This window comes from Drosophila pseudoobscura, chromosome X (assembly GCF_009870125.1).
Source record: "Drosophila pseudoobscura strain MV-25-SWS-2005 chromosome X, UCI_Dpse_MV25, whole genome shotgun sequence".
In the NCBI taxonomy this organism is placed as follows: domain Eukaryota; kingdom Metazoa; phylum Arthropoda; class Insecta; order Diptera; family Drosophilidae; genus Drosophila; species Drosophila pseudoobscura.
In genome coordinates this window covers 22,527,199-22,543,255 of record NC_046683.1, presented here as the reverse complement: position 1 = coordinate 22,543,255, position 16,057 = coordinate 22,527,199, and the positions used below count along the sequence as shown (strand labels likewise).

Genomic DNA, 16,057 nt, shown 5'->3' with positions numbered 1-16,057 from the left:
GCAAACATTACAGCACAAGTTGGACCGACTTGTTGCAACTTTCAACCGCTTTATGGAGCTGTCTGAAGAGCTGGTCCAATATAATGATGAAGAGGAATACGTGGATCCGGATTTGGACATCCCCGAATATGAGAAAAGGTTCTTTAGTGCGCATAGTATCTTCACTGAAGCCATACGTGACCGGAGCAGTCACGAGAATGAGCACGACAACTCAAATCTACTGCTATCGACCACTGTGGAACGCTTATTTGAGGGACAAACTCAACTTCTGGAGAGGATTCGGGACTCATCGGGAACCACAGAGCTGCAGTTCGAGAAAATACGCATTCCGACGTTTTCGGGCAGATACGAGGATTGGTGTCAGTTTAGTGACTTGTTCTTAGGCTCAGTCGACAAGAAGAGTAGTCTGTCCAAGTGCCAAAAGTTTCATTATTTGAAATCCTATCTGGATGGTGAAGCGTTGTCTCTGATAAAACATATTCCCGTATCGGATGCCAATTACCAGGACGCATGGGAGAGGCTCGAAAATCGCTACAACAAGAAGTCACTGATTGCTCGTTCGTTCATTCAAAACTTTCTTTCGTTGCCAACCGCAAAGGGTTCAAACATCGCCGAGTTGCGTAAGATAGTCGACACCGCTGACGAAAGTATACGTGGTCTACATGCGCTGAGCTGCGACAGCCGCGATGTGTGGCTAATCCATATCTTGCTCTCAAAGTTAGACCCGGAATGCAAGGAAGCGTGGGCCACCTCCAGTGAATCGTGCAAGGAAAATGTGACCATAAATGACCTGTTCGGCTTTGTCTTCGCCCGTTGCGATGCACTTGAGTCTTGTCAAGATCCAAAGCTAATCCAGGATACACACACGGTGCTGAATAAACGTCGTGCAATTTCTCATCATGTGGACGTGCCAAATACGTCTGCTCGTGATTGTGTATATTGTCACGAGCAACACAGTCTTTATGCGTGCACTCAATTCAAGGCTCTGGATGTTGTGGACCGCCGCAAGTTCGCAAGGGATGGTCATTTGTGCTTCAATTGTCTAAGCCGATCTCATCAAGTCAAGAAGTGTAATTCCACAAACACGTGCCGTCTGTGTAAGCTGAGGCACCACACTCTTGTTCATCCAGAGGACATACGCTCTGTCACGGCTTCCGCTGATGTCAACAACTCCGCTGACTCACCCTTCCGCTCGTCCAGTTTCCCTGCTGACGCTGATCCTGCCGTGGTCAGCCATCATACATTGGAGAGGAAATTCGTGGCCAAGAGTCAGGCCATATTGCCAACGATTTTGGCCACTATAGTCGACTCCTGGGGCAACGAGACCACCTGCAGGATACTGTTGGATACTGGTTCGACTATAACGATGGTCGCCGAATCATTTATTCAACGAATTGGTTTGCCGCACACCCACGCTCGTATACCAGTGGTTGGTCTAGGCGCAAATCCTGCTGGGGTTACTAGAGGTCGCGCCACATTCACGCTGCTCTCCCGCACAAGCTCGGCCTCAGTGGTGGTAACAGGTCTGATTATGAACACTTTAACCTCCTCGATTCCAGCCCAGAGGATCGAGTCTAACACACCGATGTGGAAAAGGATTCGTGATCTACCCTTAGCGGACCCTACATTTGGTAAACCAGGCGAAATCGACGTGATCTTAGGAGCTGATCAGCTTTGGAACTTGTACACTGGACAACGCAAAGAGTTTGGTTCTGAATATCCTATTGCACTTCATACTAATTTTGGTTGGGTCATTACAGGCAGCTACCATCTCAGTAGTGATGCTCACAACCACGCACTAGCACATCACGCGCACGAGGATCTGGACACTTTGGTTCGATCGTTCATGGACATGGAACGAGTTCAACCAAGTGACGCTACCATTGATGCTAGTGATCCCGCTGAGCAACACTTCGTTCATACGCACGCCCGCAGAAACGATGGCGTGTACATCGTCCAATACCCGTTCAAGGAATCTGCCCCTCCGATGGGGTCCACACTGCCACAGGACATTTATAGTTGGCTGAGCTCGGTCGACTGGAACGAACCACTACTCGCGCAGCTATGCGCACGGTGGCAACAGTTTGCAGCCGAAGTTCATTTACTGGAAAGCTGTCGCATACCCCGCTACCTATCCTCGCCACTTCAAGCAACGGAGCTGCATGGATTCGCCGATGCGTCATCTCATGCATACGCCGCTGTTATCTACAGTCGCGTGAGAGTCAATAATGATTACGCTGTAACACTGATCGCCGCAAAAACCCGGGTGGCACCCATCAAACCTATCTCCATCCCACGGCTCGATACTTCGTGTTGGTCAGACTCCGAAATTGTACTACATTGGCTCTCATCACCCCCACGGACTTGGAACACTTATGTTTGTAATCGCACGGCTGAGATTCTAGAAGCTTGCCCACGTAGCTGCTGCCACGTAGCTGCCCACATTCGCACTGAGGACAATCCCGCGGACTGTGCATCACGCGGACTTCTACCAAAGGATCTGGTGGAACATCAACTGTGGTGGAATGGACCACCGTGGCTTTCCCAATCACATCGCAATTGGCCACCTGCTAAGGCCAAGTTCGCACTGTCGACTGAGGACGCTGAGCGGATGGAAGTAACGGTCAAGCCCCAAGTTAATCTACACATTTCCAATGAAGGAAATGATCTTAACTGTATGATCAACAAAGCGTCCTCCTGGTCACATCTCTTGCGGACACTTAGCTATTGCTTTCGGTTCGTACATCGTCTTCGTTGCAAGGACCGCCTGTCATCATTTTTATCGTCATGGGAGCTTCAATATGTCCGCTCTAGGGTAATCAAACATGTCCAGATGGAGTTCTTCCAAGTGGAGTACAGACAGCTGAGCACTGGACAAGCCCTTTCTCAAAAATCCAAGTTGATTCACTACACTCCATTTGTTGACGACCAAGGAATTCTGCGCGTAGGAGGACGCATTGGAAACTCGATGACAACCTATGACGCAAAACATCCCATACTTCTTCCAAAGGAATCACCAGTCGCTGTTTTAATAGCTAGACACCAGCACGTCACATCGTTACACGCTGGAGTCGAGTTTATGTTTCACACGTTGAGACAGAAGTATTGGATCCTGGGAGCCCGTAACATAGTCCGCAAAATTGTATTCAACTGCAAGATATGCTTCCTCCAGCGCAAAGGAACGAGTACACAGCTCATGGCTGATCTTCCCGCCGTTCGCGTTCAGCCCACCCGCTGCTTTCTACATTCTGGATTGGATTACGCTGGACCAGCTACCATCAAGACATCAGCAGGTCGGACACCGAAGTTTGGCAAAGCTTGGTTTGCCATCTTTGTTTATCTGTCCACCAAAGCAATTCATATCGAGCTCGTCAGTGATTTGACGACTCCTGCATTTATCGCCGCTTTCAAACGTTTTTGGTCTCGACGTGGCCCTATATCCGACTTGTACTCGGACAATGGCACAACATTCCATGGAGCCAGAAAGGAGCTAACGTAGATTCAACGGATAGCTGCATCTCAAAGTCAAGACGAGGAAATTGCTAATTTTCTGACGAGTCAGGACATCAACTGGCACTTCATTCCGCCATCTGCCCGGCACTTTGGAGGTCTTTGGGAAACAGGCGTACGATCTATCAAACTCCACCTTCGCCGAGTAATTGGTAGCAGTGCGTTAACCTTCGAGGAATATTCAACAATTTTAACTCAGATTGAAGGGTTACTCAACTCTCGCCCACTGTGCGCGCCCAGCGATCACAGCTTGGATCCCCTTACCCCCGCTCATTTTCTTACAGGTCAACCTCACATGTCGGTGCCGGAGCCGTCCTTGTTAGACGTCAACATTAACAGACTGCAGCGTTGGAGACAACTGCAAGCCAAGGTTCAAGGATTCTGGAAACGTTGGAATCTGGAATACCTTACTTCCTTGCAACCTCGCACGAAATGGCAGCAGGAGTCCAACGACATAACCGTGGACACTCCAAATCAACCGCCTAGCAAGTGGCTGCTTGGGCGAATCACCGAAGTTCATCCTGGCCAAGACGAGAGAGTTCGAGTGGTCACCGTCAAAACCGCCCGAGGAGTGTACAATAGGCCTATTACCAAACTTGCTGTGCTTCCCTTGTTCTGAACAGTCGTTCAGGGGGGCCGGTATGGTGAGAAATGAGCCTCGTAGTTTTTACATGTATATTGCGATTAACCTATTTACACGCTCATGATTGTAGTACACCGCCTAAGTAACTATTTTTACGCGCATAGCTGTGTTGTTGTTTACTCGGGTCCAGAACATAGCTGTAATGTTCTCACACGCATGGCGCGTTCCGTTGTTTTGCATTGAAACCGTCGCGTCGAGTCTTATCGCGTGATCTTTCAATTCCCTTTTGCTCGGCTTCTTTTCGCGGAGTTGATGCAGTAGAAACTTCGAGACGAAGCCGCCCGCACGCATAGTTTGTACCGCCGCAGAATCGAACCCCCCGCTATTCTTGTAATATAATTGTACTATAACCACCAATATTAAATAATCAATAAATAATAAATAAGCTCAAGATATAAACGATTATACAGTCCACTAATTCATAACCAATAAGAAACTACAAAAACAATATTTTTAAAACATTAAATGACGAACACAACGAAATATACCTTTTACAATATATTTCGAGAATTAACTTCAATATAGACGTCCTGTATAATCATGTGAACAAAATAGCCGAAAGCATATTGTTAACCAAATTAGGAATAATATTCAAATTCATACTTACCGATAAATAAACAGAAATTATCCAGGACATATTGAAAGAAAAAAATATAATTGTAAACTCTGAAGAACACCTGCATCGACTATTGACCTTAGAAACAGAAATTAACAATAAAACTGTATTCTTTAAAATTAAAATTCCAATATTTGACAAAAATATTTACAAATTCCTACACATTGTTCCATTACCGATAAATAAATCTATGTTATTAATCTTACCTAACTATATTTTACACGACATAAAAAGCTTCGAAATAAAATGTCCCAAAATACACCGTACCTACATCTGCGAAGTCAATATGACACCAGCAAATAACATCAATCAACAATGCTTAGAGGGTATATTCAATAACCAGATTTCCACCTGCGACACTAAAGATATTGGCACCGAACAAACAATCAGAGAAGTGGAACGACGGTACATCGTAATGCTCAACACATTAAATACAACAATCACATCATCACGCAGCACACCGAGGACGATAAACGGATCGGCTATCATTACTTTCAAAAATTGCTCAATACACATAAACGGATTAACATATGATGATCAAGAAGTTGACTACACAGAGGAGAACACCTTATTAATCCCAACACTGGAAGAGATCAGGATTAACAACTATAAATGACATCAACTTGCACAAACTTCATCTAAACTCCCTAAACACACAAAACGAAATAATTAGCATAAAAAACTCAAACACAAACCACCGGATAGCTATTTATATACTAATGGCAACCTCCGCCGTAATGATAGTCATCTGTTGGACCCACAGGACCAAGATAATATTTGTCCCAGCGGAAACACCTTCGTTCGTGCCAACCGCCATACCCTCCGTCTGGCCATCACTTCGGTCCAGGTGGGTTGTTACCGTCCCGGCACCCCTCGAGATGGCTCCCGCTAAACCACCACGACTCAACTCAGCATAAACATCCAACTCAAGTTGCACGAGCACGATGTTTATGCCGCCTAAGCATATGGCATCAGCACAGTCAACATTGTCTACCATGTAAACCGGAAGGACCCCAGCCAAGAATCAGCAAACTGACCTTAAATGTAACATCAGCATTTTCTTAGGAATCCCAGCTGCAGCTATGCCGACAGCGACGCCAAAGAACCAGCAGCAGAGCCGCCTACATAAGTCAGTGATCGCCACTGACCAAGCAGTCAATTCCTGAATCCCAGCCGGAATACTTTTGTCACTCCAGATATATCTTGAAGCTCCAATAAACGTTTTACCATATTCACATAAATGAAAATTATTAAATTATTGTGTAATCAGCCAGCAACTGAAGGCGGCTTGATGGTCAACCGCTTCCCTTTTACCTTCAAATCGGCATTCATCATTTAAGGGAACCCCTTCTCCCCTTCATCAGTTTCCAGCACCTGTAGTAAGGACAACTACCCCCTCACTGGGACTTGTAACTCGCGTGGCATAAGCCATTGATAAGGACATGACCAGATAAAGTTATATTGATATTGATACTGATAAAAAATATATATATACTTTATGGGGTCGGAAACGCTCCCTTTTTGGGTGTTACACAAATCCATTTCCACCACAAAACTAATATACCCCTATAATCTTTGAGCATAGTGTCTGAAAACGACATTCATCAGGGCTTCTGGTAAGACAAGTGCAGCCAAGTCCCATACTGCGATGGCAGTGCCCACGACGCACTAAGTTTTCGAGGGACACTAGCACTGGACTACGATAAAACACAGAAATTTTTTTAGATTGGTTAAATTTATTCATGTGAAGCTATTTTTCTTACGCATAGGGTACATAGGGTACGCATAGGGTACATATACATTTCGCATATTTTATTAATTTATTATTAAATTATTGTGTAATCAGCCAGCAGCTGGAGGCGGCTTGATGGTCAACCGCTTCCCCTTTACGCCTTCTCACTTCTCCTCGCACCACTCATTCTCCTTGCGCACCTGCTCCTCTTCGGCGGGAGTGAAGTCCTTCTTAATGTTAAAAGTCTTACGTATCTCCTCTGGAGTCTTTCCCTTAATCATGTTTGCCACGGTCTTGCAAGTCAGCTCGAGCAAACCCTTGATATCTAGATAATTGGCGGCCAGGATTAGCTCGAAGAGTGTGCCCTGGTCTACTTTGAGGAAATCGGCGTCCCACGAGATGATGTCGTCGGTGCGCTTTTCCTTGCTCTCGTCATCTTCAGTGGGCTGAGGATCATCCTTATGGTAGTGGGCCCAGGTCAGAACTTTACGCAAAATGGTAGAATTTACATTCGGCAGAGGGACAATAGCATTCTCATCATCCTCCATTCCACAATCCTCAAGCATTGTCTTGATAGTTCCAGAGCACTTCGCGATCTGGATGTCGGTATCGAAGATTTCCTCGTCCGAGGACTGCAGTTTAATATTGGGCATTTTGGATATTTTCTCCCTAGAAATAGGAAAAAACGTGGGAAATATATGCATATAGAAAAAACAAAACACATTTTCTAGAAAAACACGCACACGCAAGAATCCACACATATGCAGGTACGCGTCGATGAAATGCATATAAGTAGAAAGCCACACATATGTACATTTACGAGTGCTCCTATATGTGCATATTTTTTCACTCTACACAAGCGTTTTAAAGTGCTGATATTTCGGTTTTTTATCCTTTTTATTGGTTGAAAGCTTACCTTTACGTATTTTCTTTAGTTAAATGCTGCAAGAGAAGGTGTTAAAGACTTTTTGCAGGCAAAATTTTCAGTTTTTAGAAGCGTCGCAGATAAATGACTGGAATCAGTGTTACCGCGGATTTATCGTTAAATATACCAAAATATACCATCTCATTTAAACACTGTAAATTTATAGACAAATTCAAGTTCTGTTTTACATGTTCGTCGTTTTTAATATTCCGTGGAATATTACTAGCTATATAGAACATTTAGCCATGCCAACATAATTGTATCCGATCAGGGAATCAATTGAATACTTGACTGGCTTATTCTTAAAAGTTGCTTTTATTGTATTTCTATATACCTTTAAAAATTAAATCTAATAGATTGATGAAATTAACTAAATATTCCATTATATACCGATATACCGTAAATATACCGTCGGTTCAATTTAGACCTAAAAAATACCATAAACGGTTACCCTGACTGGAATTATTGCAAAAAAAAATCGATCAAATATACTAATATATACCATAAAATGGATTAAATATACCAATATATCATAAATCTAACTATCGACTTCAAAATATACCAAAAAGTACTGTGAACGGCCATACTGATCCGAACAGAATAGAGTATCTGATGTTTTGTGGTTACACTCTTTTGGTAATTCGGAGAAACGGCTACAATTAGTGATGGCTCTGATGAGCTAAAACTATCGTTAAAGGGACACAGAACCATAACCATACAGTATATATATATATATACTGTATGGTTAGTGACAGAACCCCTTGGTCGATATACCTAGATTAGGTATCGTTGCTTCTGTCATCCCTATCCCTACTGATCAAACTGATTCGGAATATTGCTGAAATTTAGAACGCGGAAAAGAAATCTCCGTCCGAGACCGAACTCCTTTTGTAAATTGATTTTAAGCCATTACTTAAACCATTTTTTAAAACTATATCGTTCAGGTGGGGCTGGAACACCACCACGAGTATGTCGTCAGTCATTGGAGGGACAAAATACGCGTGGGCATGACCACCGGATTCAGGAACACTCTAGAGCACATGCCGGCGTGCCTTACATTTTTCTGCCGCGCCCAACGGAGGCCACACCCACATCTCACTACAGTCTTGGGACTTTGGCGTGGTATACTTCTATGGGACGGCTGTTAAGGTCCTCCAGAGCATACGCGTTCTCTCCTAATGTCTTCACTTGCGCGCGAACTTGGCACTAAAGCATTTGCCAAAGTCACTAAGGACGAAATTTCGGCGGAATACCCCTTGTCCCGGCCTCGCGTAGAACACCCGATCTCGCTGCTTATACCGTACACCACTACGCTCGTATGCCTGATGAAGACTAGCGCGAATCCTCTCTTGGATGATTTGTCGCTTGTCCTGACTCTCCAGCAGCGATATGTCCTGCTCGCCGAGTGACCGCAGTCGTTTTGCCAGCTTGTAGCATGACCCATGTAAGTACATTTGCTGCCCGAAGACTGCGAAGAATGGCGTTACGCCCGTCGCCTCGTGAACCGAGTTCCTAATGGCCAGTTCTATCTCCGGCAGATGCGCATCCCAGTCCCGGTGGTCGTCATCCATATACGCCCGACTCGCGTTGAGAACTGTGCGATTCACGCGTTCGGCTGCGTTACTCTGCGGAGAATAAACCGGCGTCCTCATATGAGTAACCCCCATTGTCCGTCTCCAAACTTGTAAAATACTTCGTGGACGAAGAACCTCACAACTTCCTTTGCTGTGGCCTTGGTCATGGTCTTCAAGAACGCGAACTTCGAGAACTGGTCAACTACTATAAATATTGACCTCAGCCCGTTCTTTGATCTCGGATATTTGCCCAAGAAATCAATGTACAGTTTTTCCAGACGGATCCCTCCAGTTGAACGTCAAATCGTTGAAACCGCATGCGCTTAAATATCATGCCATCAACAATATGGAGGTCGGGTAAGCGTTCTTGGTTCTCTGTGATTGTATTTTGTAACTCCTGATAGTCCTCAGATTCAAACTCCACCGTTTCGAAACCCAGGATACCACTCGGATCCACTTCGACCTCTTCAATACTGCGCGACAATGTATCTGCCCATTCATTGTCCATTCCTTTCCGGTGTTCTATGGCGAAATCGATGGACTGTAGTTGGAGGGACCACCGAGCCAAGCGACCATCCAGGTTTTTCATGGTCATGAGCCATTTGAGACTGGCGTGGTCAGTAATGACTGTAACGCCCTGCTACTGCTCCGGCAGTCTCAAGTACGTACACCAATGCAGCAATGGCTCACTGCCTCCGAGACGAACTCCTGCGAGCTGTGCAAGTTCCCCTTCATCATGCACACCAAGATCAAACCCTTCAACGAGGTAAGTCTCCGGCTCTTGTTTCCATTTCAATCCGCATCTAATTTATTTATTTATTTGCTTTCGTCTTGGCATTGTTTTGGCTTCTGCTGTTGCATCGATTGGACTTGGACTTCTACTTGGATGCTGATGCTGATGTATGTGTGTCCCCATTGCGGTTGGGCTCGTCTCCATTGCAGTGGCGCAGCCTTGACATCTCCGGCATTGAGCGTCGGCGCCTCTGCTGCTCGGTGCTGTTCCATTGCGCGGCCGCCCTGTGCGTCATCTGGTCGCTGTGTGTGCTCATCGAGCGGGCTGCAGACGACGTGCAACGTGGTCTCATAGGTACACTTCGTTCGCAATTAGTTGCCAGAGCTTCAGATTCAGCTCCGGCTCCAGCTCCAGCGCCCAGTACCAGCTCCAGGTTCATGCGGGTCAGATAGGTGCACAGAATATCTATAATTGTCTAATTGTCTAGGCCCCAGTGAACCGAACCGAGCTGAACCGCTGGGCTGTCATTACTGAAAACTGCTTATGGCATCTAATTACCCGTTCTCTCTGTGCTCGTTATAGATTGGCCCTTCTGGACAAAGCTGGCCGTAGTCACGGTGGGACTCACCGGCGGCATCGTCTTCATGTACATCCAGTGCAAGGCATATCTGCATCTCTGCCACCGCTGGAAGGCACGCAACAGGTCAGCATCACAGATCACTAGCAACCGAGAGATCTCAATGTTAACAATTGGAAGGGCTCTCCAAAAGCTCTCTAAGGCTGCTCTTTGGGCCACAATTTATTTAAGAATCGTTGATAACTTGCACTTGCTGCAGTCGCAAAATAACCGAAAAAAGGTAACTGTGTCTATTCCTTAATCACCCATACGATAAAAGACACGTTTAGGTTTTGTTTTTAAGTTTATTTAAGCTGTCGAAATGCCAACCCCTCCATAGAGAATAACTTATTCTGTATTTCCCATTTCCCGGTACTCGAAGAGTTTAGGGATGTATTAGTTTTGTGGGGGTCGCGTTTGCGACCCCATAAAGTATATATGTATATCTATTCTTGATCAGCCTAAATGGCCGAGTCGACAGGGGTCTGTCTGTGCGGCCGTGTTGATGAGCGCCTAGATCTCAGAGACTAATTGCTAGAGCAATCCAGACTTCATTGATATCACACGGCTACAGGTGTTTTTCCAAATTTCGCCACATCTGTGGCAACTACAACTTTAAGAATTATAGAGATATTATATATTATATAGAGAATGAGCATATCTAGCAGATTGCTGAATCAGATTGTATCGTTATAGAATGAGCAAATTAATTTGCAGTGACCTTTTCTACCTTTTCCACGCGATTTATCTCTCCCTCTCTCTCTATTTCATACGAGCTTTCTCGTGCAGTGTGCGCCCTCTGGCGGAGTGGAGCGATACGTATAAAGACAGAGAGAGAGAGAGAGAAAGCATGCGGCATTCATCGGCTGCTATACCAAATCAGGCGCTGACTTATAATAACGTATAAAATACATATATTGCATAGGTTAAATAAATCATAAGCTCCCATAAATACCAGGTATAAAATAAGAGCAACGTTACCCCACGTTTTTTATTTGAAACGTATTCAAAGATGGTTAAAATACTGGCAGAGATATTGCAATTTGTTAAAAGTTAAAAATTTGAATATTATATAACTTATAAGATTTTGGTATCCCTCCCGGGGATCCACAGCGCTTGATTTTCCAACCACTCATTCAACCTTTTTTCTATCCTTCCACAGAATCCTGCTGATTCAGAATGCGCCGGAGAAGATCCATCCGCTGGCACCGCCCTCCCCAGTGGCCACCCGCCACCATCAGCACTTCAGTGAGCCCCTTGCGCACGGAGGGACATCCAGTGGAGCGGTGGAGATCAATGCCACTGGCGTGGCTGCAGCCCATGCCACGCACGACTCGAGCTGTTCGGCACTGGAGAACGGAGCGGGTACGGGCGGTCTGCACCAACAACAGATGCAGCAGCAACAGCGGCTGCTGAATGCCTCGCCGCACCACATGCTGCAGTTGGCTGCAGAGCTGGAGGTGCCTCACAGCAGCAGCAGCGCTTGCACTCAAACCGAAGACGCACTCGGACAGCGCCAGCAGCTACCGGGACAGCCCTTGGGTCAGGTGGCGGTGGCCGCCAACATTGAGTGCTCGCAGTCGCATCATAACTACGATCGCGACTGGGCGCTGGACGATGTGGTGTCGCAGATCTCCTCGTTCAGGCCCTGTCCCCAGGGATCGGGAAGCATGACCCCCTTTCACGACTCCATACACAACGTGCTGGAGCACTCGGAGGGCTCGAGTCGCGGCTCGGCCACGGATCTGTGTGCGGGCTCGCGGCAGGATCTCAGTGCCAGCGGCATCTCCACAGACACGGGCCGCGAGCACGCCCTCCAGCTCAGCAGCTTCAGTGGTGAGTGGCTCCTCCTCCTCAATTGTCAAAAGAGTGGGTGATAATGTGTACTGTTCTCTGTTGCCGGCAGCGGGGAACAGAAGGCGCCCTCGACCAGCTCGGGGTTGTCGCATGCCGTGGCCAATGGGCTGGGCGGTTTCGTATACAAGCCGCACCAGACGAAGCGCTACTCAAACTCGTCCATTTTTCTGGAGAACCGTGATATGTTGAACGACCCGAGCGTGAGCCTGGACACCGCTGTGCACCCGTACGACTACAGCACGCCGCCAAAGATAGACTACCGCCACTCGAGCATTCTGGGATCGGACCAGCCCATCGGCTGCTGTGCCGCCGATTGTCTGGGCAAGGGCGAAGTGAAAGAGGAGCTGCGCCGCTACTCAGACCCTAAGCTAAAAGCTAGTACGGCGGACACCGTGCTGGACATTGACCTGCCTACGTCGCCCCTCTCGCCGCCAGCTGCCTACGCCAGCCAGCATCCGCAGCCCACTCTGGTCATGCACCGCTCCTTCGACAGAGGCGTGAACGGGGCCTGCGCTGGACCGGAGGGGAGGTGCAAGGGACACAGTGCCGCCGATGCCCAGATGGATCGGTCGCGCCTCTTTTTCAAGTCGTTGCCAAATCTCAGCAGCAGCTGCGAGAGTCTTATCAAAAAGTGATTGAAGCCCCCCCTCTAAGAGCTCTCTATTACCCGATACCCTACCCTCCCCGCACACCGGAGCCCCTTTGTTTTCAAGTATTCATCGCTGGTCGAAGCCGACCAACGATCCATTTGCACACAAGATAACCACATATGGAGATGGACATGTTTTTTATACCGCACAAGCCCTGCTTTAACGACTCCTGCCAAGCGAAGGATCCACTTAGTTGTTCTTCTCCTTGTTTTACATATTATAGCAAACCCCATCAACAATTTGAGACTGCAAAGGAAACCACTTAAAGGAAGATAATACTGTACGATACGATAAGCGCAGGTGTGGAATTTGTTCTTCATTTGGAACAAAGAGAACATAAGAATGTGTGGAATATATAACTAGTTTTAGTCGCTGCTTTGTCTCTGTATTCGTGATCCACAAGCCCAAAAACACATCCAACATCCACATCCACCAGACATTTCACTTGAGTTCCACAGCCCGCTGTCCAAAGCCAAAAAATCCACAAAAACCAACAAACGAACGTAATATTTAGTACGAGATGGAATGATGGAGAAAGGATCGATGGATCGAAGGATCGTCATGGTCTGATGATGTGAAATGTGTACTTTGTTTCTTAACTTCTAAGTCAAATGAAATTTTAAAAATTGATCTATGATTAAGCGTCATTGAATATACATACATACATTAAATGCAAACGTACATACATCCTTACATACATACATACATACATACATACTTACATAAATGCAAGCATACATATATGTATATATATTGACAAAAAGAACAACTACAACTACAGCTACAACCTGCAGAAGTAGCAACATTTTTACTTAACAACAACAACTAAAACAACAGCAACATGACAACTAAAAGCTTTTTCGCGGTTAAAAATGCGACAGCTCTTCGGAGCCATGTGAGAGAGAGAGTGACCGCCTGCCTGTCTACTACACTCTCCTCTCTCTCTCTCTCTCTCTCTTCCGCTCCACACTCTCGCTGAAAGATATGAATGAAAGCCGTTTTAGATATAGACTATATAGCATTACAGTACATACTTATGATCGCTGCGAGTTACGAGCATAGAAACCAATAAACAAAAAGGGACAACTACATTTTTTTGTTTGGTACTAAATATTTAAATAAATATGTGCAAATCATTATATTATCCATAAGGCAAATTGTGTTTTGTTGCGGAGAGTGATCCAGATCCAGTCAAAAGATGAACAATAGCCAGACAGCTCTGCATGTGCACTCAAATCAACCGACGCGTTGATATGGCAGAGCGAAAGAGATGGCAATGAATATTATACTACACAGCTGGGAATTCTTTTATTTATATTTTATTCGATTGATTACTCACAAAATAAATGCAAAATTCTCTCCGAGTGTTGCGGCTGTTCTGTTACAAAAAAAAGTATAATATCAAAGCGAGAATGCAAATCTCCAGTTATCATAGATACATATGTATATTCGTAGCCTAATTATAGCGACTAATACAAATCGTTTATTACTTAATGGGATTTTAAAATCGCTTAACTCTAAAATGTGATGACAAGTGTGCCTTTCATGTGTATTTGTGTGTGTTGGGGCGTGAAGTACGATGTTCGTGTCTGTTTGTGTATGAGATGGTCTAACGGCATCCTTTTAGTCTTGCACTCTCCGAGCAGTGCTGCAACACTCCGCTTTCGCCAGCGAAACCTCCTCTCCTCTCCGCTCCGCTCCGTCTACTTGCCCGTCTCCATCTTCTCACCGCCGCCATTTTCGGTCTTGCCATCGGCGGCGGCTGCAGCTGCGGCCCCCTTGGGGGCCTTGACGCTCAAGTGCGCAGGACCGTTTTGTTGGATCTGAACGATGCGCTCCTGCTTGGGCTGCTCCTTGCTGGGCGGCGGGGGCGCCTTCAAGGTGAGCACGCCGTCCGAGGAGACAGTGGACACGACCTCGTTGGGATCAAAGTCCTTTGGCAGCGTGTACTTGCGCACAAAGTGGCGCTGAATCATGCCGTGCCCGTCCTCGCGCTCCTCGTGCTTTCCCTCGACCACGACGGTCTTGTCCACCACTTTCACAGTCAGCTCGTTGGGCTTGAACTGCGACACGTCCATGCAGACCTGGAAGCCATCCTTGCCGATGGCCGGTATCAGCGAGTTCTGGCCTCCGCCAGACTGACGTCGGGTTACCAACTGATGGGGATGTCCATGGTGGTGGCTGCGCTCGTACGGCAGGAAGCGGCGGCGCCCCAGGGTGGAGCCGTGGTGAGGCAACATCAGACGTGGACGCTGGAACACATCGTGGGCGTGGACCCCGAAGCCAAAGTCATCCTCCAGGAAATGATCCCACTCGTTGTAGGCGCTGCGGTAGTCATGGTCGAGCTCGCGGGCCTGGCTCAATAGTGGAACAGGCGACATTTTTATACTTCTTTTCACAAAACTCTTTGTATGGACAAAAAAAATTCTCTCGCGTTTATGCTTTTACATGATTTGAAATGCATCTGTTAACTGGTCGCCCTTGACGTCGGGTTTTTATACCGACGCTCTGCTCACGCACACTGGCGCAAGCAACAAGCTGTTTTCTCGTTCTCTCTCGCGCTCCAGGAATTCCTGACCATTTCGCCCTAGCATGCTGTGTGTAGCGCCTGAATCCAAAAGGCCTCTCATGGACTCTCCCATTATAGAGATTACTGCGAAAACTCTCGGGTCTTTTTTGCAACAGCTTTTTACTGAAGCAATCACCTACCTCCTCATAGTTCGCATTTGCTTAATCCGGAATCTCGCCTTTTTCACCCGCACTGACAGTGCTCGCATACCATCCACTCGTAGTTCAGAAAATATTATATTTCGGGTTTCTAAATAATTTCTTAACCGCTCTTCATATGATAAGTTATTTAATCTAGCATGCAAATAACGTCTATCTAATTCATTTTTATTCTCTTCTACTTTCTCTGCGCAGGCCCCCTCTGTGAGTGTCATTCGCCTGCTTGGATTGCACTCCTCTTCGCGTTTCCCGCGCAATTCTGGCAGGTCGGGCAATATACATCGGGCTATCCACACCGGTAGCAAAAAATTCGCCTCTCCGATGCCATACAGTCTCTAAAGCCATGATTGGTCTGCCCGCAGTTCCAGCAAATCAACTTTTACGGAACACGCCGTGTCACTTGCGCTTTCTTAATGACCTCTGCCTCTTCATTGCTAATCACCCCGCGGCCATAGCTGGTGGCTTTGGGTGCTC

The 16,057-nt window shown here is 46.5% G+C and overlaps 2 protein-coding genes and 1 pseudogene across 3 annotated transcripts; 1 reads left to right on the top strand and 2 right to left on the bottom strand.

Moving 5' to 3' along the window:
• Positions 1 to 6,485: 6,485 nt before the first annotated feature.
• Positions 6,486 to 7,571, bottom strand: LOC117183193 (S-phase kinase-associated protein 1-like). 2 transcript variants are annotated; one of them, XM_033381834.1, is made up of 2 exons: positions 7,418 to 7,571; positions 6,486 to 7,170 (listed from the first exon to the last, which is right to left on the bottom strand). In XM_033381834.1, exon 2 carries the CDS (start codon positions 7,152 to 7,154, stop codon positions 6,666 to 6,668), a length of 489 nt encoding a protein of 162 aa, XP_033237725.1. In that variant the 5' UTR covers positions 7,155 to 7,170; positions 7,418 to 7,571; the 3' UTR covers positions 6,486 to 6,665. The 2 variants fall into 2 exon arrangements, with proteins under 2 accessions (XP_033237725.1, XP_033237724.1); XM_033381833.1 differs by lacking the exon at positions 7,418 to 7,571 and adding an exon at positions 7,245 to 7,267 and having other exon boundaries at positions 6,503 to 7,170.
• Positions 7,572 to 9,215: 1,644 nt separating this feature from the next.
• On the top strand, positions 9,216 to 13,945 carry LOC6899791 (uncharacterized; annotated as a pseudogene).
• Positions 13,946 to 14,232: 287 nt separating this feature from the next.
• LOC6904089 (heat shock protein 27-like) lies at positions 14,233 to 15,252 on the bottom strand. Its single transcript, XM_002136394.3, has one exon. The coding sequence runs from the start codon at positions 15,235 to 15,237 to the stop codon at positions 14,560 to 14,562; it is 678 nt and encodes a 225-aa protein (XP_002136430.3). The 5' UTR covers positions 15,238 to 15,252; the 3' UTR covers positions 14,233 to 14,559.
• Between the last annotated feature and the right edge of the window lie 805 nt (positions 15,253 to 16,057).

Coding starts and splice junctions, on each gene's coding strand:
- LOC117183193 (XM_033381834.1), bottom strand. CDS start 7,154: ATGCCCAATATTAAACTGCAGTCCTCGGACGAGGAAATCTTCGATACC.
- LOC6904089 (XM_002136394.3), bottom strand. CDS start 15,237: ATGTCGCCTGTTCCACTATTGAGCCAGGCCCGCGAGCTCGACCATGAC.